The sequence below is a fragment of the Pieris rapae genome, chromosome 7, assembly GCF_905147795.1.
Source record: "Pieris rapae chromosome 7, ilPieRapa1.1, whole genome shotgun sequence".
NCBI classification, from domain to species: Eukaryota; Metazoa; Arthropoda; class Insecta; order Lepidoptera; family Pieridae; genus Pieris; species Pieris rapae.
The window spans coordinates 9577470-9603453 of record NC_059515.1 but is presented as its reverse complement, the minus strand read 5'-3'; the positions used below and the strand labels follow the sequence as shown (position 1 = coordinate 9603453).

General features: G+C 32.6%; 1 protein-coding gene across 1 annotated transcript; it reads right to left on the bottom strand.

Annotated features, from left to right (window-relative positions):
- Positions 1-405: 405 nt before the first annotated feature.
- On the bottom strand, positions 406-24886 carry LOC110996973 (aminopeptidase N). Its single transcript, XM_022264890.2, has 14 exons — positions 24785-24886; positions 12836-13567; positions 11504-11659; positions 10500-10793; positions 9125-9308; positions 7976-8132; positions 7280-7539; positions 6423-6621; positions 5562-5842; positions 3628-3827; positions 2667-2834; positions 2109-2252; positions 1661-1739; positions 406-1077 (listed from the first exon to the last, which is right to left on the bottom strand). The coding sequence occupies exons 1-14, from the start codon at positions 24790-24792 to the stop codon at positions 919-921; spliced, it is 3021 nt and encodes a 1006-aa protein (XP_022120582.2). The 5' UTR covers positions 24793-24886; the 3' UTR covers positions 406-918.
- Between the last annotated feature and the right edge of the window lie 1098 nt (positions 24887-25984).

Here is a 25984-nt window from a genome sequence, read left to right as displayed (position 1 = left end):
GTGATAATAAGAATACTTTGTTGCAGACGCTGTTGGACCCCACACCGGTAATACACATAGCAGGCTTATCTGTACTGTGGGTTACTAAACCTTTATGAAGAAACTAAAATTATGTCAAATTAGCTCTGCAAATGTATTTATGTATATGTTTATATGCCAGATGTGTGGGAGAATGTGTGTGTGTCTCAGCTTATGTATATGTCAATATGTCGATTTAAAGATACATTATTGGGCCAATAGCTACGACCATTGCTTGTACATAAATAAAGACAAATAAAACTTCATAATTGTGAATACATTTTTATTTTTATTTACATAAGGTGAGAATTACAAAATGTTTTAATAATTATATATGAACACCGAAAGTACAAAATAATTTAGTTACATAATATAACCTTAATAAAATACATCTTAATAAGATTAAGGGATTACCAAAATATATGTCATGGAATTTTACGAATTATAAAGATGCTAAGATATTTCTCCTATATAGCGTTAACCAATTTTTTTAATTTTATGTATTAAAATTTTTTTGCCAAAAAAATTTTCTACATGAAAAAATCGACATGAAATTTAAAATATCTTAATTGTGATTAGCAATAACTATGATATATTCATTAAAAAATATGTACAGTGTCAGTAAACTTATTAATATATTTTAGCTATTAAATCTAAATTTCACTAAACTAATATAGTAAAAAATATTACGACAATTGTATTACAAAATCTGGATAAGCATATTTCTGATAACGCTGCTACGGCGTTACTAAGTTTGAGTATTCCATTAACTTAAAGTAATATATGGCTATGAAGAGTTACTTAATATTTTTTATGATCACTTTCACGTGCTATACACAAATTTGGTGAAAGAGCAAAAGGCTCTTTGGTACAATATTACAAAACCTTATATTTCACTTATCACTGAACAATAACGGAGTCTTTATCAGCCTTTAGGAGCCAAGAAACGATAGTTTTGTAATTCCTATTCATCCATTGCACATTTGCTTCTGTTCTTTCAATAACTTGCTGTACTGGACGACCAAGCTCCTTGTCGTAGGACGTTACAAATCTTTTTAACTGGAAGAAGTTTGAGTGTATTAGTAATGTGACGCCTTGAAATCAATCAAAATGCGTAGTTATTTATTAATTACTCGGATCAAATTGTCAATATTATTAACGTTAAGTTAAACAAATTGGCACATATTAGAATATTTATAAAAGGATGCAATACAAAATACAATGATTAACATTAAACTAATCATATAACTTAAATAAATAAATGTGGGCGCCAGAAGGATTTTTGGGTTATCCATTACTTATTATTTCCCAACGCCACACAGTTATAACCGAAAAAATGTAAAATTTTATATCACACAAGTTATTTTTGTCTCAAACGCGTCCAATCTACGGCAATCATCGGCCGTGTCTGTCCTTTTGTCCCTACCCTCCTCCTATCACAATATTTTTTGACCATGGTATCAACGACACTGGTTGCATTATTATAATTTACCGTGGCAAGGACACATTAAAGAAGAGTTCAATATTTTTCTGATTTGAAGATTCGGTAAATAAGTAGACGATAATTTTTCTGTACATCAAACATTAATAAAGCATCTAAAAGACAATGTGTTTAATTCATGCTACCACACTAATAACTTACCTCTTCAAATTCATGAGCTTGATTAATTCTTCTTGTAACTACTTTCAGTATTGAATTCATAGTTGATACAGAACCAACACTGAAACAAAATTAATAAAGTATATATGTCGTTGTTTTGCACAGAGTAGATTAAGAAATGCATATTCATAGATAATTGTAATAGCTCAGAAATAATGCAGTAAAATCCGGTTTGTAAATAAACAATAATATGATCTCTCAGTTGCGTATTCATTTTATCATAGTTACCGCTATAACGTTAGAATAATCTTTTTAGGAAAAAAAACATATTTCAATAATTATGAAATATTCAACGCAATAAAACTGTCACTACACGCTGAGTAATAAAGTGGCGAAGGATTTACGAAAACCATTCAGGATTTTCAGAATCTCAGATTAATTTTATAATTTAACAATTCAATCAACATAATTAGAATATATTTATTCTTACAATTCCTTTAGCCTCTGCCAATTGTCTCTGACGAAACTAAACGCGATGGGTTCTCCGATAGACGAACTAGCAACGGCTGAGAACACTCTTACTGTATCTTGCTTCCGTATCCCGCTATCATTTCGCAAGGACAACTCCAGGTATCTGTTAAAAAGGTTGTTAAAAGACATTGGTATAAAGTAATCAGTGAAGTAAAACTTAGGTTATAGGGTTTTGTGTTATAGGTATTTCTTCTCCAAAGATTCTCTGCAGAATTTTGTCGTATTAAGGTCTTAATGTCGGTTTGCACCGTATGTATACACATATATTATATATTAAATACATCCAAAAAGTCAATTGGTGTAAAAACTATGCCAATTTTTTTTACTTATCAACTTTATCCTGTATCAGCGATGATGCAGGCGAATGAGCACAAAATATAGATAATTATATGAGTAATAATCTGATATCATTGATTTTTGTTATTCTGCGTAATTAAAGGAATTTGATTTTTGAAAGATATCTGAAAGGGTTGGCTCAATTCATATTAATCTCAGAAATCATAACCAGGATTTATACCTGTATAGTAAGTATGGCGCCCTGGTGCATCCTAGAACAGACAGCAGAAGTTCCCTCTCCGAGGGCGCACTGGCTGTTATAAACCTCTCCCAAGCAAAGTTCCATTCACGGGCCCCACCAGCTTGTACGCCAACACAATATACAGTGCTTCTTATATCAGCGTGGATTCTAAAAAAATATTTAAACGTAAAATTTGTGTCCGACTACACAACTCGACTGAAGCCACTGAAGCCTTCGGGCCAGTCAAAGGTTGAACTGAAGCAAGGTTCAACCTTTAGAAGGAAGACATGCATCTTCCTTAACAAAGTAGTTTTCTACGTATTCTGTAGTTTGTAAATTTAAAAAAGCTGATTTCAATGTTCAGTTTTTACAAAATTAACACTAAATTATTATGCTTACATAGCACAAACCAGATTATATTATGCTTATATTAATCATCGTTAAAGATTACATACACTAATTAAATATAAATCAGTGTGACTAAGCTAATCAGAAAAAAACATCAACATTTCTAGAACGAAGTTATTTAAGAACAAAAAAGCAACGAATAATTGCTGTACTATTTTATATTATTATCGCATTAGCTTTTTTTAATATGGTACTCGAGTCACATATGGGGTTAAATACAGGCATTGGGTGATAAATAGTTTTATTAAAGGAAAGTGTGTAATTTCGAAAACTTTCGCACACAAGAGACTGTAATAACTTAAGGAAGGGACCTACTTTTAAAACAAATACTGACTTTCACGATTATAATACTGGAAACAATTTAAGCATACGACCAACCAGGCTCCAGAAGGGATTCTTTGATCCAGTTCAAATAATTTGTATGACTCAAAACGATTTAAAAAGTGGCGGAAAGTTTCTTGCCAGTTCTTCCTAACGATACTCCCTACGACTTGCGAACTGTTTAAATTTAGAATTAATTTAACTTTTTTTTGACGTTCATAAGTGTACTTACTCGTTAAATGTATCAGGATTTGGAGTCAGCATCCAGTTTGTATACATTCTTACGGCATGCTCCAAGCATTCCACTTGTTGAAGGTGACAAGCAGTGGATAAGAGATCGACTCTGTGCTGTGCGCGTACTACACTCTCGTTGGTGGAGACTTCCCAGCCGAGGTCCTTTACTGCCCCGTTTAATAGACGTAGAACATAACGCTGAAAAGACCACATTAAAGAAACAAACAAACAAACAAAAATCATTTATTCATATAGGTAACATAATGTACACTTATGAACATCAAAAAAAGAAATATACATTATATTAAATGATTATAATTTTACATTTACTGCCAGTTCTCAAATCAAGGGCGTAGAACGGAAGAGAAGACCTTTTGGTAGTCATACAACTAATTAACTACCTTAGCTTTTAAAAATATTAGACTAAACATTTAGTTTTTTTAGATTGTGAAAATTTGCGATAGCGTTCATGTTTCAACTACCCGTTCCTACCACATTTATTAGCTAAAGTGTTTTTAACAGTCCAAGAAAGTAAATACAAAATTTACGTCATTTAGCAATAAAATAATTATTATATGTTCTTAAATGGACATTTAGACGAAATAATATTACAAATTTTTTTGTAATACTTTTTTGATACGTTAGCAAAGATATTATATTATCTTTATTGGTAGACATAAATGTTATAAAACGTTAAGAATTTAAATAACATGATTATGGAAATACACACAGACAATAAATTTATTCTTGAAGTTTGATAAATGAATATAGCTTTATGGTATACGCAACGCCATCTATTGGCAATAAACAAAATATTAAAGAACAGGAAATTTGGTCTATTTCACAATTATAGGTTTTCGGGTAAGTTTTTTTATAATATTTAAGTAAGGGATACTTATAATATAGATATTTCAATTTATCTATTAATATTTGTTTAAAACGATATTTTGGTTCAATGTTTTGTTATACCTAATTAATAAAAATATTTAATGTCATTCTTATGTTATACCTAACACAAAATTAAGTACAATACTTATTACTATAAGGCGTAACATAGTGTCCAAAAAATATGTTTATATTTAAATTAATAACCCTAATATTGAATTAAGCAAATGCCTTTTAAATAATTATTATTAAATATCTCACATAGAGTAGAAAACATTATGTAATAGTTGTTACTCGTTACAAGCAGAGAAAGCCCGACGTAGAGTTCCTAGTCAGTTGGTTTCGTTAGTTCCTTGTCCTTGATTTAGGAATTGGCAGTGAATATCAATTTAAATTTATTTACTCTTTAACGTTGATAAGGGATTATTTTTATTTTTTCATCGTAATCACAAAGCATTGATGATGAATCGTATACTTTCGGAGAAATAAATTGATAAATGAAAACCAATGAGGTTAACTATAACTTAGGGCTGCCTCGATTTATAAAATACCAACTTTGACAGATGTATAAAAAATAGACTATTATTATATCAAAGCAAGATTATGAAAGTATATTTTTATTATGTTGACCAATTCAACTTTTTTTCAATTTATATCTCGAACTCTGAAGAAATTTTTATTTAGAGGAAAATTTTCTGTAATTCTGAACGCAAGAGGCGAAACGAAGTTTGCACCATTTTATCTCTCTATCGTTTCATTACAGACTAAGAACAATTTCATATAAAGAGATTCATCAATAAGACTAATCACGTTTTTATGTTAAAGAAAAGAGGTGTTTTATACATTCTTTCTGACGTCATTTGGCGGTTACGTCACTATATATTGAAACAGAAAATCGCAATTCGCTTGAGCTAACATTTGGTTTCAATATAATATGAGTTTTAATTGATGCTATATTTCTCTACAAAACTTATTATAAGAAATTATGGAAGAAACCGTCTCTTAGTTACTGACAAATGGTATTTGAAACCGGTTAATGGATCATACCTGGTATTCAAGATAAAAAGCTCCTTTGGATAACATCGTGTCTATATAACCCAATGCTACCAGTCCAGATTTCCAGGGTACGTAACTTCTCTCGTGTTTCAAATAACTAGTTATGTCCAGGGCTATACGGTAGTCCAAACGACCAGATAGGGCCAAATTCATCGCATCATCTATTATCTGAGCCCGATTTATTGGATGAATCTCTTCGAATCTCTTTGGGTCATTAAGAATTTTTATAAGCATCTCCCAATTTCGTTGATCGTAATTGATGCGATAAAATCCTGTAAATATTCAATTATGAAACAGATTAAGAGATTTAATGTTAAATATATTACATATCATTTTAAAATAAAAACCATAATATACTTTATTTTTATAAATAACAATGTATATGAACGGCTATAACGAAAATATATTATATAATATAACGATTTTTTTGGTTTTGTAGTTTAAAAATAATTCTAAGTTTACATTTTCTACCAGTTTTCAACTCACTGGCAGACGAGAAGAACTGGCAATAAACTCTGCGTCGTGTCACATTTTATTAATTATTATTAATATTAATAATTACGAAAAAATGATATTATAACCAAATGCATGCAAAAACTTACACTACTTTCAAATAATATAAAACTCAATAAATTTCAAGTAGTTGGTATACAAGGGTGAAGCTAGAGAAACGATATGTTTTTAATTTGAATATATGGAAAAAATTATCATTTTAAATAATGGTAACTTATATAATTTTTTTTCTACTGCATTTACTGAAATATATGCATGTATTTAATTTAATATTGTAATTCAAAAGAGATTATATCATAGTGTGTAAAAGATATATCAAGTAATGTAAGTTAAGTTCACCTGTTTGTTGTATATTCGCAATAATCCAGTCATTTTGGGCAATAGATATATTTTTAGCTCCTGACGATCTTTCTCCTTTCAACCATAATTTTGGTTGAGTCGACTCAAAGTCCTTTTCGGAAGCGGTAGTGTAAGAGATAGGAATCCACCATACTGGTTTCTGATCGTCCACAGACCCGTTGATGAGGATAAATCTCTCCTGGAAACGTTACATATGTGTTTGAAATGCTATCTGTGACAATCTAATTCAGTTGAATTGTCAATTGTCAAATATCGAAAATGTTTATATCCCTTCTAGAAGGTACACAAATCCTTGGAATTTTTAAATAAAAATAATAATTTACCACCTTTGAAGAGTAATTTTTTGAAGTGCTTCTTTAGTGAGGGTAAGTTTTTTACAGAACGTCACGTAGATGTGCAGCGTTTTTGTCGAACAAAAGGAAGAGAGCGATTGAGGCCGATAGAGAGAGAGTGAGAAAGGGAGATCGAGAAAAAATACTCGCTATCGTGTTCGTTTAGTAGTTACATATTAGAATTTTTGATGGAAATTCTGTCGCATAACGACTTCTGGAGTAAAGGCAGATCTTTTATTTATTATTCATTAGCACGTATACAATGTTAATATAGATATACATGGAGTGATCTTATATTGGTACATGATGATGTCATGGGGCTTTTACTTTAGTTATAATCAATTTACAAAGAAGTTTCACTTCTGACATGTGTACTTTGTGCGCACGCACTTTTTTGTTAAATAATTAATTTCTCTTTTTGTGTAAAATTCTCACCCACCTTAAATTGTACTTGTACCTGTATTTTTTACGATGCATAAATAATTACTTGGTCAAGGGAGGTACCTGTTTAAACGTAACCGCCCCCATTTCATAGTCTCTAGTAACAGTTAGAACTGGGAAGCCTGTCTGCAAAGTCCATGAGTCCATGATGACGGCGACATCGATATCACTGTTGCCTCTTTCCCTAGCTGCATTTGTAAGGGCGCTCCACAAATCCTTTTGCTCGGCGTCACCATACTTCTTGGCATTCAAGTAGTCTGTGATGCCGGCATTGAATACGTCATCCGTAAGAAAATGATTCATCATGCGAAGTATTGCCGAACCTAAAATAATTGTCATAATGACATATCAGAATCTTTATTAATCATGATTAATGAATAATTTTGAGGTCTTGAGAACTAAAATACCTTAAATGCTTACAAACTTTGAAAGTTTAATTAGTCACTCTTGGTTTGAGGCAATGCACACAATACGAGTTGTTAAATATTATACAATTTATTAGCTCACGCCTTGACCAAAACACACACAATTAGTGTGTTTAAATAATATAAATCTATATCCTAAATAATAATATAAAGTAGAATAAATAATATAAATCTCCTTTTCTTCAGTTTTCAATATATAACACTGATTACATAGTACCCTAACAAATTTATTAATTTACTCGAGTAGAAAATCCAATCTCAACTGTTAGTGCAATCAATTATTCTAAAATAGATATTTTTACGTATCTTCTGGTTTCTTGTTCTATTTCTTTACCTTTTCCATAAGATATCTTATCGAAAATTGCACCTATTTCTTCTGGATTTCCAACTTCGACTGATATTTGGTGCGATGACGTTAGCGCGTCCAATTTGAATACACTTTGAACTTCATTTAGCACGAAAACTTCCATCAACTTCCATGTTTTTTCTACCTATAAAACAAAAAAACATACTATACTTTCTACTTCATTTATTAAATCAACTGACTAAGTCGTACTCCAGAGTTAAAGATGAATCAAATATGATTCTTAGTAAGAGAGCGCCGCGGGCCGCGTTCATTTGGTATTATTAATAACTATTACACGTACTATTATTAATAATGACAAACAAGAAGGGTATCGCCGCCCATAGACAGCTGCAATGTCTTAGGTTCAGCTATTGGCCTTAAAGCATATATTTTATTCTGATCACGAAGCCTTCTAAGTCGTCTTGTACGTTTTTCTAACACTAGAAATATATAGAGCAAACGAGAAATTCCTATTTTTTAGTTATTTAAATTCCGATGATAACAAGGATCAGATAATAGTTTTGGCTGTTAGATCACAATCAATACTTCTAATCAATATTGATTAGCTCTAACAAGTAGGCTAACCTTCACAAGCACATTGTATATATTGTATTGTAAGAATGTTATTAATTGCATTGACAGTTTTTTTCTTTTCAGTCCTAATTTTTGAAGGTTATGTTAGTGGCGCCACACAACTTCCTCCCCTCTCCCTGTTTTAGCAAGCCTCAGCGCAGGTAAGACCTATAAGGGCCTTAATTTGAGGCCAGTCGATGAGATAACTGATAACATTTTCTATCATAGATAAGATAACACTTTCTGGATCTGCATGTTAAATGTCCAAAAGACACGGGATGCGTTGGTAACAAAGTGAGAAAAGACAAGAAGTTATTTTTCAGTAACCGTGTTAGTATCGACACGTTGGTTTTCTTAGCAGTAAGTACACGGAATCCATAGCATCCGCCTCCAATACCACAAATCCATTTCACATTTTACTAAATGTCAGGAAAGATTTTGTAATAATGCATGTTGACAATGTTCGGACATTGCTCACTTTATCGTACCAGCAAACATAGAAGAAGCATCGGCAGAGCATAGCTGACACACAAATGATCAATCTCATATGGGAATGTTACTTACAGCATCTACAGCAACATACTCGACATAGCTCGCGAAGCCTTCGTTGAGCCATATATCGGACCACCACGCTGGAGTCACCAAGTTTCCGAACCACTGGTGAGCAATCTCATGAGCGACTACTGCAGCCACTCTAGCTTTGGCCGTGGTTGGTGAAACGCCATTGTCATAGAGCATTGCTATTTCTCTGAAAATAGTTTTATGATTTAATATTTTTCTAACAATTCGTTAATTTTACGTAGATTATTAAATTGGTCTAAATCTAAATAATAAATAAACAATGTTTGTTGGAATATATTCTCCTGTATAAGTCTGGGAATCTTTATCTGGCAAGTTACATATTAGAGGATTGTCTATAAGTCATATGCACGCCTGATGAATCATGGAGCCGTTGATGCTATAAGTTCTTGATAAACTTGTTTACAAAAAACTTGTAACCATTTTTAATGCCGATAATGACAATTAGAAGCAACATTTGCAAATTTGCTTTCTATATCTAAGCAGGCGTTAAATTGTTCTTGCAAAATTAAAACTCATCTTGTAAAATCACCGAATTTAGGCTATACATTCTCATTTTTTTTATTTTAAACTGATTAAAATCATCTAAAAGAAGAATTGTTAATCGGGTATTTCATACATAAAATACCCTCTCACACAATTGTCTCACCCTAATGGCAAAAACGTGATTGATGATCTTAGATAATAAGCGTTCTCGTCACGCTAGTAATCGATTGACACCCTCATCCTGATAATTTTAACCAGTATTTGTCAAGCCCTCTGGGGTAAACTTAAACATTAGCTTGCAGTTATTGTATTTTACCACAGGTTAGATTTGTATACTTATATTAAGATACAAATGCAGAAGAACCTATTGGACTTTTAGACGAAGGAGTCCATAATATCTATATTATACCAAAGATGGCTAATACCAAGAGGTCTGGTGCAGACCTTAAAGCTTTTTGAGCTTTCGAGGGTCTTGAAAGCACGTTCAACATCTTAGGGCTATAATGAAAAGTACTTGGATGACCTATGATTTTTTTTTATAAAGTAATTTTATGTTTAAGTAGATAAAACACGAATTAAATGACATTTTCTAGAAATGCTTCTTGATCGGTTTATCGCCCCCAAAACCCCCTATATACTAAATTTCATGAAAATCGTTGGAGCCGATTCCGAGATTCCAATTAAATTGTATATATAGAAAAATTGCTCGTTTAAAGATTTAAAAATATCGAGCGGTTCCAATAACTTCGGCTGTTGGGCCTTTATCTAAAACTTGTGATCTACAGAAAATAAGACAGTTCTCTGAACAATTAAGGCAATCAACATTTAACGAGCTATGTATCAACTAACCTGATAAAGAGAATAAAATATTTACCTAAATGTCAACAGTCCCCAATTCTCCATGGCACCGGCCTTGAAATCCGGTAACGCAATCATGTCAATCTTCGGCAAGGGGAATTTAATCTTATAATAATCTTCCAGGAACTTGAGTATCTTCGGGCCAATATCTAAGGCATAAGCTGCAGAGGATAGAGCGTCTTTTCTCGCCCATACGGAGAAGTTATCGCGACTCATATTGCCAAAGTCTGTTACCGCAAATGCGACAAGGTAAGTTGACATAGGAAGAGTTTCAGCATAGTGGTCCCATATGTAACTATCCAGATGGTCACTAAAAAGCATATTTTATATTATAAAACACTTCGCAACAACTTGATAATTTAATGGACCGGTACGTAAAAAGCAACCAGTACAGTACATACGTCTTTGATCTTTGGGTAATTTTTTCAATGCATAATAGAAAGAAAAATCAGTGGTACACGGGGCCGGGAAGCCGGGGTTCTTTACTGGGCCAATTCTACAATAATGCTCAATTTAAAGATAATCGAGCATCAGATGCAAAAAGCTGAATACTAAAATGCCTATTCAATAATACAATTTAGTCTAAATCATTTTGATTAAAATACTGGAGAGAAAGTTATTAAAAAGGAAGACGAAACGATGGCGCGATACGTTCCAGCTTTAGTACAACATAAGGCAATGTTGACACGTGACATGAAACGTCATTATGGGTATCAACAAAAATACATATAATATTTCTTTGCCTTATTAGATTGTCACCATGAAACAGTGCGTTCATCTTTTGTTTTAAATTCTCCCAGAGGTGAAAAGGGACGAACGCTACGAAAAGATTAAATCGTATATATTGTAGGTCTTTTTTTATTATTTCTAAAATACAGTAACGAAAACAAACGCGGTAACTTTACATGAAGGCGCGTCCGAATTATGTATCATAATATACTGTAAATTTAGGAATTATTAAAGAGGAAATGTACTGTAAACAAATGTATGTTTTCTTATACTCATAGTTATTTTACTTACTGCCTCTGATGTCCAACGATGTTCATATTCGATATGGAACTCATATTTGCAGGTCGAGCGATGCTGATCGTAAACCTGGCTTTTAGCGCTGGTTCGTCCCAGCAGGGAAATGCTCTTCTTGCATCGGTCGCTTGAAACTGCGTCACAGCTATCCATCTGTCGCAAAGTCACTTTTAAAAATCTCTTTAATAGGTACGTAACAAAAATTCTAAACACTAAAGGGTTAAAGATGTATTAAACTCGTTAAATATGTTGTCACAGAAGTATAATTACCCAGCCAGGAGCACAAGACATTTAAAAGGCTTATAAAAAGGGTAACAAAAAAAAACTATAATGATTGGAGGTAGTTGCAAATGGCAGAAAGAGATAGTAGATCAAATAGTAATTCTCAACGGCTTATTAGTAGCCGGATAAACATAAACGTAGAGATAACACATATATAAGATATCAAAAAGTTTTATACAAGGATTAAAACAATCTCAATTAAAAAAGGCATTACTATTCCGGAAGGATTGCCAATAAAACGTAAGTGACCGTCAAACTTACTAAATGTTTAGTTCATCGCCGCGCTCTGAATATTAATAATACAATAGCCGAAGTTTCCGATTTGTTATGGCTATTTTATTTTATCAAGTATCTTAAATATTTGATTCGTTACCTTATGACTCCTATGTCATATATTAGTATCATACGTTCGTTATACGATCTTAATATAAGATCTAGTAGTCCTATACTAAGAAGCTCTACAAAACTTTATAGGTAGTAAATATCAAAACAGCGACAAAATAGACATAATTTATCTATTATTATCTAAATAAGATTATTGCTACCTACCTTTTGGCTAGAACCTGCCCTACAAATGATTTTATATTTTTGTGGACTGTTTTTATATTATCAAATCAAATGTTTTATTTGTCAAAATATTGATTCGTGTTATAAAAAACAAGTTAGGCTACAACATATGCAAAGATTTGGCATGGCTAACATTCCTATAAATTATTACCGTTGAACTTAAGGGTTAAAATACAGATATACGACAAGATGTAATGCTCTTAAGCAAACTACAAACAAAGGCTATCCTTAAAACTATAAGAAACGACAAATATTTTCACACAATTGCACCAGTAGTTTGAATTGTTTTTAAGTTCAAAGAATCAATCAATGTCTGCATTCGATACTGGATGGGATCCGTTTACAATTATAAACTATATTTTTATGGAACCCGCTATTAATATTAATCATGACAAATGAAACTTTATAAATAAACACATAAGAAATATGAATAACACATTTAAGACGTATTTTTTAAATTATGATTACCCAAAACCTTACCGTTTGTCCTTTTTTTCTTCGTATGAACTCCTGTAAAACCCATGGAGATTATCATTTAAAATCCCAGTATACGTTATATTCAAAACGTATTGCTGCCCCGCCTTCAACGTCTCTGCAGTCACCAAAATATGGAACTGCCTTTCTATATCCTCCGTCCTTTGCTCTATCTCGATCTCTTTCCCATCGTCCTTTTTGAATAGTCCAATTGTATGAAAAACTAATTCAACGCCATGAAATGTTACCTTATTTGTATCATTTCTAACTGTAATAACAACACTTATTTCACCATCGAATGTAAAGTTGCTATCAAATATATACGGAGTTAGTTTTAAGTAATACCGATCTGGTTTGATACTGTTTGGTAACCGCACATCAATCACTTTGTTTATTTCAATTACACTTGTCGTTTCTACAGTATTGGTCGTTATTTCGAAGTTCGTAACACTTTTACTAGATTCAGTACTTATAGGTATAACTGTTAGTTTATTTTGATCACAGTGGTTAAGTTCGTATTTCGTAACATTTGCCAACTGGTCTGTCCTTGGACAGGCAGCAAAGTTATAAACTATGAATGCAGTAGCTATTAATGCTAAAGTGAATATAATGAATATGACGGAAGCGAGGCCCTTAGAGAGGTATACTCCTCGCTTGGGTTTTGAGGAGAACTCTGTTTGCAAATTTCCGTCCATGTTTGTTGTCTTCTGTATGTGAGTCATCGCACCATCTTTTGATCTGAAACAATATTATCAGATAATTCTATATTGTTTTTTTTTAGAGTTCATTTTACATTTATTAAATAAGGATTTTTATTATGATAAGTATTCAGTTTATGCTTACAATACTATTAATTATATAATGTAGTTTTATTTTATTATTTATTTATTTAACTGGGTAGGCAAACAAACCTTTGCATCAGCTATTAAAAGGTAAACCTAGTTAAATATTTAAATACAACGTAACGAACAAAAATATATCTATTGACTAACTTTAACTGGTACCAATTCTCTAGGCTTTGTAAGGGTTTAATCATTGATTAAGATGCAAGAACACGCGTCTTATTATCTGTGTTATATTTATAATTTTCCAATGAGCTCGTAATTTTGATGTCAATGACCTATTACATTTTAACTGTATAAAGAATTTTTCAAAACTATAAAATGGTATTTAATCGAACATAGAAGTACTTTTTCTCACGATAAACGAGGATGGTACCGGCCTTATTGTGATTATCTTAACAGAGCAATGTCCAAAGCTTTCAACAAGTGCAAACATTATAAAACATGTATCCTCGAGTAATGAGTTCTGGCTTGGCATCCTTCGTGACCTGAATCTCTTGCATGGGTATTACATAAAGTATTCTGGTACCGAAGTTATGGTTCATCCATTAAGTTGTGACTTTGTACATTTTTACATCCAGAAGAGACTATTTATGTGTCATATCTTTCATAGTTTCTGCTACGTTTACTTTCATATGTGACACAAATGCTGACTGTACTTTACATAGAAATCATTTAACTAAAATCTGAGACAAAGTTGCCAAGGTAAACCATCTGTATCAAGAATATTCCTAATATAGCAATAAACGTGATTATATACTATTCTAATTATACAGTGATGGTTAGAACTCATTGATTCACTACCTAGCTTGGGCATAAGTCTATGACTGCTGTTTTAAGTTTAAAATCTATTAAGAAAAAATAAATTGACTTATTTACAATAATATTTTACTGAAAATTAATTATAATCTGATCATTAGATAAAAATATACATCTGTTTCAATCTAATAAACAAGTAGAGTATCGGCCTTCTGTGCCTAACACCGCTGTCAACTTTTTGGGTCTAAGATGTGTCGGTTTCCTCACGATGTTTTTTTTCACAGTTCAAACGAATGTTAAGTACGCACATAGAAAGAAAGTTCATTCGTTCAGTCGGGGCTTGAACCTACGACCTGGGGGTTGAGCTTCGCACGCTGAAAATACTAGGACAACACTGCTCATCATTAGATCATTTGATTAACCCTCAAATATATTTTAAATAATTTCGTATATTTGCTTTTCGATTGATGATGCGCCAACCATTTGTCCCTCTTTTAATTTCAAATCTGTTAAAGCAATCCGTTTTGAAACAGCACAAAGCCACATATTGAATAATAGACACAAAGCCCTTCGACTAGCGAGTGATATTTCAATCAAAATAAAGTGATATAGCAGTCGCCTGTCTACGAATTGTGAGCCGATTAAATTCTATATTCAATTTAGAAAAACCATTCGATTCGAATTTTAATTGCAGTACGCTTTTTTCAACTAGATTGAAGTTTTGTTCGTACGAATCGGGGACGATAATACATCAAAAAAATGCTAACAGTTTATTGACCGACCGAATACTGATTATTGTTTTTCATTGAAAAATAAGATTGTTGGGATCTTAAAATCTTCGTTTTGTTATATTTAAATTGAAATATTGCCTTTTAAGTTAAACGCAACAACCTTCTGAGTGGATAGTTTGCGTCAGTATTAGTGTAAACGAATGATTTATTTGCTACGTATATAGTTTTTAAATGAATTAAAAAAAATAATGGTTACATAAAATCGATTGTAGACTATACGTTGCCAAATCTATAAAAATAAAAAATATAATAAATAAATTCTGTATAACCTACATTTCAATATATTACAAAATAACATAATTAACACATTACGATTCTATACTGAAACGTATAATTTTTTTGGTAGTCATTGGAAACTCTTTAAATAATATATTGAATTAATGAACAAATGTTAAAAGTTACCATTCAGATTTAGAATCCTTACAATCTCGAGAATACATTACATCCACTCGATACTCTACTAAAAGCTTACCAAATTTAGCGTATTATATTACAAACTATTAATCAAAGCCATGAAACAATTGTCAGTCTTCTTTGTGAAAGTTGGAGTTAAATTCTTATTTTTTTAAGGAATACATCGATGTTAATGCTCTAATACACGGCCTTTTTAAAATACGAGTTGCCGAGCGAGACAAATTTTGCTTTGAGATAAACACAAGATTTGTCGTAGGTACGAGGACATTCTTCGGCGCTGCTTTGATATGACGGAGAACACAAACTGGAAGAGAGTTCTGGAAGAACCACTTTAACATCGTGATAATTAATGATCACGCTTGGCTGTTACAATGAGGATCTTAAACTTGGCATGGAAGAAGCAGAGACCTAAGGTTGTAACTGAAATGGCCTTCAAAGGATTGGAACCCGAAGTGTCCGTAGTAGACGAGGTTGTTTCTCTGGAAAAATGTGGGCTGGAAATGGATGAGACAGATGTTAACGAGCTCCTTGAGGAACAACCTCTGAAGCTGACAAACGTAGTGTTATACGAACTATATTCGCAACAGCATACGGTAGTTAAAAAAATAGATTTGAAAAAGTGTTCTCTACAAGAGATATAAAGGAGATGTTGGGAATGTGGGAGAAAAAAAACATCTCGAAAAAGTAGTGCAACTGATCGTTCATCGGAACTTGTCTAACTTATTTCCGCGCATATTAACACAATAAAAAAAGTAAAGTGCCTAATTTTCATCACTGGTCGAAAATTGGGCACTTTACTTTTTTTATTGTTTTTTATAAATAAATGTTATTTTTGAAAATACTTTTTTTTATTGAAAAACACTAGACAACAAAAACAACTGAAGTTGTGTTTTAGAAGCTAGAGCGGATTAAAGGCATTTGAATGGGGAAAAATGCTTTCAGATCCAAAAAATACCAACGTTACGGAACGAATTAAACTCGTATGTATCAGGTACCACTGTATCTATATTAATAAACAGCAATGCTAAGACAGCAGGACAGCATGTTGCTAAGCGCAAAACTCGATTGGCTGGACCCATTTTATTCCGGAAAAGCAATCTGTCTCTATGGGGTAGCGCTGCAAAATTTGAAGTCACTAAAAAGGTAGGCTTAGAAAAAAAATCGAAGTTTTAGCGGGGAAAGCTAGTCAATAATTATAACATCTATGTAATATAATCTGCCGTATTAAAGTATATTAAGATTATGTAAGACCAACCTGATAGAGACGAAGAACGCGAATGCCTTAAGGTCCCTTTTATGTGGTCTACGTGCTACGCAAGTGAGTACTCGTATGTTATTAAAGTGCTTCCATACTTTAATGCGGACGAAATAGTCTTTATATTTCAAAAGCTTTTAAACGTGAAAATGAAAACACTGCTATTATAATGGCACCAACTCTCACGGGACAGCCTCGACGCCAGCCTTCTTAAACCTTGTTTAAACGGAACAAAATGAGGCATATATCGCAAAATGACGGGTAAAAATTAAAATTATATTTTTTGCAATTTCTTTAAGACTCTATATCAACTTAAGTGAAATAATATGTGATTTATTGTCTTTGGCAAATCATTGACTATTTATATATTATTTGTAATTATTTTAAATTTTTTAGTTGACCTGAAACTGAGAGGTTGTGGTTATTTGATATCCAATCAGTATATTTTTGAGACTAAAAATACAAAATTATATACATTTCAAAACAAAATAAATAGGAGAAGATTACCAATTTTTACATAAATTTATTTTTAATTAAACTATCCAAATCCCTGTCATACATAAAACAGCTAACCCGACATTTACTACAATTAATTTTCGTTAGGAGTTTACCAGTTTGGTAGGGCCCTTAGTAACCCAAACAATAAAAGACTCTAATGTGTTTATAAATTATTAATCCACATCCCTGTGGAGACGCTGCCCAAATACTGCGTGTATTTTCAACGGAATTTTTTGTAGTAACCCTTTAAAAACCCTAGTAAACCAGTCCTTTCCATGGATGTAAATATTTTGTAATCTGTATTTCAAAAGCTACTTTCTTGCCGTAAAATAACGGCCTGTCGGCAAAATTATTCGTGCTTGGTCAATCTAGAAGAATGAACTCCTACTGACTTGAAAATTAAAAAAAAAGTAAAACTATTAAATAAACATTTATTTTATAACTTTTTAAAATAGTATCATCTATACATTATCCAAAAATAATCCAAATCAATCAAATTGTTTTATTCACGGGTTCCCATTTGACCGATATTCTCTTATTTTATGCTTTATTGTATGTGCAAAACATCAGTAAACATTGATATTATTTTATTGTGTCATATATTGCACACGTTTGTATAATTTATTCATTTAGGTAACGCAATGAACGTAATAAATAAATATATATTAAATGCTTCAAATATTAAATTTACTGCCAGTTCTCAAATCCAAGGCGTAAAACGAGGCGAGGACGAGAACTGGCAATAAGCTATCCGCCACTCATTTTAATCGCAAAGATTTTTGTTTTACAAAATGCTTGTAAAGCGTTGCAAGCATTACACCAAGTCACACATGACATCTGTAAGTAATTAATAGTTAATTAATAGATGCTGATAGTTCTCTATCAGCAGGACAAACACATAGGTCATTTTTCATGTAGGTTTTTTATCCCCTATATTTAGGGTAATGTAATGATTTGGTATTAAATATACCGTAATATACATAATATAATCCTTTTCATTACCCTTCTACCATCAACTCTTACGCGCTCTTAACTCTTATCAACGCGTTTAGCTATCGTACTATGCTATGTTAAGCTATTGTATATTATTGATTTTATGACTTTGAGCGCGATGACCGAATCAAGAGATTCCGTAACGAAAATAAAAACCTAACACACGATGACGTAATTAAGATGCGGCGTTAGAGCGAGACAGAACGCACTCTGCGTCTCACATCGATCTGGCGTGATCGGCGACGTAGCGCAGGTGCGTTAGAGTAAGTAAGAACGCATACTGCGTATTAACATCTCGCAGACAAGATTGGTGACGTAGTGTAAACGCGGCCGGTGCAGTTGGTACGCTTTGAGTAGTAATATATAGGCGTGTTAGTCTGGTAGAGTGGAAGATTCAATTAAACTCGAAGAAAAAAAAAATATTTGCATAACTTGATAAAAATGTTATGTTTTTTTTTAAATAATATAATAAATAAGCATTATATGGCAAAACCATCTTGGCTGGCTCAGCTACTACTTTATTATAATCAAACATGTAGATGTCTGGTAACATAATACTATGGTGGTGTTAAGTGGTAAACAATGTGTAAGATAAAGATAACAGGAAGTAATAAGGGTCTCGTAAGAAGGAACAGACTTTCATTTCCTTCACCCGATAAGTGCACGTTCTTCGTTATATGATATTTATGAAAGTCTTGGGAAAAAGTTTTAATATACTATGTAAGAACCATTCAATCTTTATTTATCTTTAACCGCAATATCGCTATATCCCCTGATATATCAACACTTTATGTAATATTGTTACTTTAAATTAATTATTACAGAATGGCAACCACGACATGGAAAAAGGAACACACAAGAACGCACAAGGACAGAGCAAGAAATGGGCAGACGATATAAAGAGAATATTAGGCAGAAGAGCTAATATGAGAAAAGAGAGCAGCTAGATAGGCTGAATATACATGGGTCGTTATATGTATTAGATTAAGGATATGTAACTTAAATAAGTGTTTTTATACTGGGTGTCAGAAATAAAGGAATAATAATAATTTAGCTATAACATTCGAAAAAAGTAAGTTAACTAATAAAAAAAATATTAAAAAAAAAATTGCGATTAAAGAGTTTATTGCCAGTTCTTCTCTGCCTTGATTTGAGAACTGGCGGTAAATTTAAAATTAGAAGCATTTAATGTTTATTTCTATTTTGACGTTCATAAGTATACATCGTGTTACCTATATGAATAAATCATTATTGACTTACAATTACTTTACAATTAAATGCATTTTTTTACAATAACTAAGTATTATTTTTATTTTTATATTTTTTTTATTATTGATTCGATCAGTTTCTCTTGCTGACCACGACTGTTGAAACGGTCATAATTCCTTCGTAAGACTCATGCCAGTGTGAAATGCTTACTAAAACCCAATAAACAATTTTTACACGCATCGCTGTTGGTTTTAAAATCGTTGGACCTCTAAGAGTAAATAGGATTAGTGTCGTTAGAAGTGTCACTGCAATAACAATTCGTCTCCGGCAGCGACAGCTCATTGAATCGCAAATTTTGTTACTGCTTCGTTGAGTCGACCTTCGGAGTATTGAGCTGAAGTGACTCAAACATATCCAAACTGATATAGCAAAACATAATTTGACAATATATCTATTTATCGGGATGGCAGTTTGCTTTTCGTTATGTAACAAACATAAATAAGTATTAGTGAAACATCTTTGACCAGTGTTGCCATTATATCTAAAATTCCTTAAGCAAGTATCAATGTATCAGGCAGTGCTGATTACATGTCTATAAAAATTAAATAATGAAATAAACGTATGCAATCTGCAGCCTAGAATGATTTATTATTATTAATAATACTTTGAATGCCAATTGAATTTCATACTTGCAGCAGGTGTTACAGGAACGTTTAATCGATTTCAGGATAAAAGTAGTCTTTGGTTTAAGTGAGTACTTATTACATTGTTTTAGACAAACATAAGACGGCATTTTTCTAATAAGTACATAAAAAACCATGGATTCGGTACGCTCTTGACAGAGCGGTCATGATCGCTATGTGGTAATAGAAGGCGCAGATGTGATGCGCTTCACGACGCTCCGGCATCGTAGCCTATTGGAGGTCATCCTACTGCACTAATTCAGTGATTCCCCAATGGCAGACTTAATCTGATCAGTCCAACGTGTAGATGACCTGCCGCGTGGTCTAGTGCCTTCCACCTACCCCTGGACGACAAGGCGTTCTATGGACTGATCACAATGCCGAGATACGTGTCCGAAGAATTTCACGTATTTCATTGCATAGTCACATTACGAAATTGAAAACTCCAAATGCTATATTGGCTACGTTTTTTATTAAGGTTAATAAAATAAAATTTCAAAGTTGTAGGTTTTAGAAGAAAGTACAAAGACAAAAATACTACGTAAGTACGTGGTTACCGAATTAGCTCTTATTAGCCGCTAAATAAACAAACAATCCACTGATCTAAAGCATGTGGCACATAAACAAATCCATAGTCAATTATTCACTTCGTTTAACGCATTCTATTTTTGTTTTACGCCGTAAATACTTGAATGCAAATAAAACCAAAATCAAGCCGAAATTTGTGGGATATTTTGATAATGAAATATCGAAGGTTTTTTTTGGTACAGGAGGCAGACGAGCAGGAGGCTCACCTGATGTTAAGTGACACCGCCGCCCATGGACACTCGCACTGCCAGAAGGCTTGCAAGCGCGCTGCCGGTCTTTTATGTATCGGTACGCTCTTTTCTTGAAGAACCTTAAGTCAAATTGGTTCGGAAATACTTCAGTGGGCAGCTGGTTCCACATCGTGGTGATGCGTGGCAGAAATTGCCTTAAGAATCAATTAAGGTACTTCACATTCTTTTTATTTTGATAATAAAGCAGTGGAAAACGTTTTTAAATAGTTTTAAAATTTAATTTATATCAGCGTTTTTTTAACAATTAGATCCTTCCTACCTAATTAAATAATTTATCACTGATACGATCCGAAATATCTTCGTTTTCTTAGACACCATACAAATGAATTAACATTTACCGAAGGAATATTTTAGAATCTGTATGTATGATCGTAGATAAGTACTTACATAACTTCCAATCAATTATTGCTATAAACGCGGCAATCATATCTATTGTTCTAACGCAATGTAAAGCGAGTGACTCATTTTAAATTACTTGGGCAACTTACTATTGAGTTCTCTACTGAGTCTTACTCAAACACAAACTGCTAACATTAAATAAAAAAAACTTTATTCATACTATCCTATGTCTTTAATGTTGGTTTTCGTTGTCTTTAAATATATTAATTACAGTTTCCTGGAAGATATCGAGTTGCTCTTCTATTGGATAATTTTATGTATACGAAGTTAAACTCTTGAGAAAAAAACTTATCCAATATGTGTACATTATTATCAATGTAGAGTAATCCATATTATGGAGTATTCAAGGGAAAATTTCTTAGACGTGAAACAGTGAATCCAGAACCGACCTACGCAGATCTTTAGGTTCATTTTCCAAAGAATTTCAACATTTTCTCGTGACTCAATAACAGTGACACAGTCGCCTTGCAAACTTGATTCACTAGTTCTTTTCAATCAAATCAAGTTTGTATGTATGTACTTTTATTATCCTTATGTGTCACGACGAAATTAATTCTTTGAAACTAATCCTAAAATATGGTTTTGTTTGATTTGTGGTATCATGACGGACTTTTTCTTCTAGTTATTTCACAAGCAGTATAAATGTATGAACAATTTACCTAGTCTGCAACTACGACGCTAATTACTAATCTAACAGTCACAATGATTCAAGTTAAATATACTTTTGTCAGCACTATTTTTTATACAATTGATTAATAAAATTTCGAGGAATTTCGTGCTAGAGCTGATAAGGCTTTTAGGGAAATATCAAAAACGTTAGTCGACATCACTGGAGACCGAAGAGCTAGCAGCTACCTCGGACAAAGAATTAGTCTAGCTATTTAAAGGAGGAACTCTGCAAGTATCTTCGGAACTTGCTTAAAAGGACTATTTTTAAAAACATAATTTAGTTATTACTTTTTAAGGTTAGTTATGATATTAGAATCATTTTTAAAAGGAATAAATAATAATATAGATAAACCAAAATGTAAAATAAAGGTTAATTATGTCAAAATTAATATATATAAGTTTTATTACATATCGTTTAACATCTCTGACATTTCTCCCATTTAACTAACAAATATAATCATTTGCACTCAGAATATTGAGTACACTCCTCACTCAACTTAATAAAAAATCCCAGCCTAAACGATAAGATATCTAATAAAACTGCCAATAAATCGAAACGTTATCACACATTTAACTTAGGGGACCTATAGTGGTCCCCTGCATGGCCCCTTTGTAGCATATTACACTATTCCATCCTATTGTTGTCATAAAGGGCTCTCCTCCCCTCATCAAACGTGAGGAATACAAAGGATTCTGAACAACCAAACTTAACTATTATTATTAGGTAATAAAAAAATAAACCGATGCTCACATTGTCGAACGCCGCAGTGAGAATTAAAATGTAACGCTCAGAGCATTAGGGGTGACAGATTGTATGAGCTGGTAATACGTTGGCTATATTCATAAGACCTTTAAAGTAAAGATTTTGGGGGGTTTTAAGTTAGCCGTCAAAGTAACGGTTGTGTTGACTGCTTTGAATCTATAGAATTTGTATGGATATGCAATAAAATGATAAAAAAGTAGCTTTTTAAGAAACTTGAGAGCCAATTTTTATTTAATACAAATATTATAACTGCATCTGAGCAGAATTATTTAAATTAATATATTCAGGTAAGATTCAGAGTTGATGTATGTACGTTACTGTCACATCGGTATTTCAATTTTTTTGACATGTTATATACATATTTTTTAAGAGTTATCGTTATCGTCAACGACACCAGAAACTCGAGATTCAGATATTTTAGTATCACTTTATCTATCACATTATAATCAATCAGTGGCGCTACAACCTCTTTAGGTCCTGGCCTCAGATTGCTGAATCTGCTTCATGATCATTTTTAAATCTAATAGGCAAGTAGGTGATCGGAGTGCCTGACACACGTCGTCGACTTTTTGGGTCTAAGACATGTCGGTTTCCTCACGATGTTTTCCTTCACCATTCGAGCAAATGTTAAATGCGCACATAGAAAAAAAATCCATTGGTACACAGCTCGGGATCGAACCTACGACCTCAGGTAAGAGTCGCACGCTGAAGCACTAGGCCAACACTGCTACTTTTCAGATTATCAGGGCAAATTATCACTGAATCAGTTAAGTCAAAAATCAATAAAGGCAAAACCTTATTATATGGTTATATGCAAGTGTTGTTGTCACCACTTATAACACGTACCGTCCTTGACATTGTCTGATTGGCAATAGATATAGAACAATTGTCAATTACTTTTCCCATTATAGTATGTATTATTTAATAGCCGATTGTTTGTATAACCTCTTTTATGTTTCGTTTTGGTATAATATTAAAAGTAAAAAAGTGTTTCGTCTGTCCAAATTTGTAAGTGTTAATAGGTGGCATATTGCTTTAGCTATAATTTAGTTATGTCCTGATGACGCCTTTAACATAATATTTTTTTTTACTGAAAATTCGTTCTTAGAATTTAGATACCAATTTATCTTATTTAAATGTATCAAGGCTCTTAGTCAAACATCATAGAACCACTGTTCTCATAATTATTTGATTTTAGGGTATCAATAGCAAATTCATTAACTTTATTCTCATCGTATTTAGTTCATTATAAAGTGATAGAATAGCAATATGATATTTAAATTGTATACAAAAGATTTAAGTATGTGCCTATGGTTTCAAAACAAAGAAGCTTTTTCGAAAATAGAAATAGTTGTTACTGAAGGTCAATGCTAACCCGATAAATATTGACAGAAATATAAACAACATAAATAGTGAAGAATGGCAGATGCCTCACCTGAACATTATTTATCTAAGATTCATTAAACATAATAAATGCTTCTTTTCCGTGAATTTGCCTGCGGATAAGTTGTTTTATCTATTTGAAGGGGTTTATATTACGATAATGCTACTCTCACAAAACTTAAAAATACTTAATGAAAAATATGTCAGACGAGCTGTATTTTTCATAAAAATGTATGAATTGTATAACCACAATTTTTCGTAATTGTATAAACTAGGAAACTCTAATAATTCGATAACTTGATAAAATAGAAGCTATAGTGCCAGTACATTTCTAAGCCTTGAAGGAGCTTTTCGTCCCTTATCAGAAACATAAACATTTGCGTCTTAATATACCAATCTTTTACTTAAATCAATTATTGTATTATATTAAAAAAATATTATTGCAATAGAAAATTTACCTTAACATGACATAGTATCCATTATTATTAAATTGCGGTAACGCGGGAATGCACGGTAGGTAGCAACACAACCTGCTCACTCGAGTGTATCGTAGCAACTGACCACAGCCACCGATTTTGCAGAGGAAAGGGGAGAATGGAAAAAGCTTTATGAAAATGCGATTACTGATTGCCGATTTTCATTAAGATAGATGATGGTAGATTTTAAATATACATATTATCTACAAGATTTGTGAAAGTTTTCACAAATGCTGTGAGGATGTTGATTTTGGCCGATATTCTGGTAATCATGGACATATTTTATTACTAAACTAGCGGACCCGTCAGAAATTATCCTTTGGTTTTTTTTATAGAACAGGGGGCAGGACAGGAGGCTTACCTGATGTTAAGTGATACCGCCGCCCATGGACACTCAATCCCAAAGGGCTCGCAAGAGCGTTCTTTTTTGACATCGTGCTGCAAATATCGTCAAAGAGGATATAAGAAAAATGAATGTCGCTCAAAACAAATGTTTCCATCGGATTTATTATACTTATCAAATACATATTAAATAATTTTATACGCGCCAAAAAAACAAATAAAGAATGTATATAATAAACACTTAGTTTTTGAAATATTTTATAAATTATTTATACTAATTTGAAATCAATATTCATAGTTAAGACAGGTGCGTTTTTCTAGGCAGTTTTTGCCGCGCACCACCACTGTGTGAAACCAGCTACCCATTGAACTATTTCCGAACAGATTCAACTTGGGTCCTTTAAAAGAAGAGCATACCAATTTTTTAAAGGCTGGCATCACATGAGCCCTCCGGAATTGAGTATTCACAGGTGGCGGTATTCATTAGGTCCTCCTGCCTGTATTACGTACAAATAATAATAATAACATGCATAGGACTTCAACGTAAGCATTAATATCTTTATTTCACCATCATCATCATCATCGCAGATGTAATGTTCTTCACGAGGCGCATCACATCTGCCCCTTCTATTACCGCTATTACATAGCGATCACGATCGCTCCGCCAAGAGTGTACCGGATAAGAAGAATAATTTACCTATTTATATAAAAGAAAGTGTTTGTAACGCATGAACGGCTGAACCGATTTTGTTGAAAATTGGTGAGGTAGCTTAAAACCATGAGATGGACATACTTTTTATATTTCTTTTCGTGTTTCCATAAACGCGGTATAAATAAAAG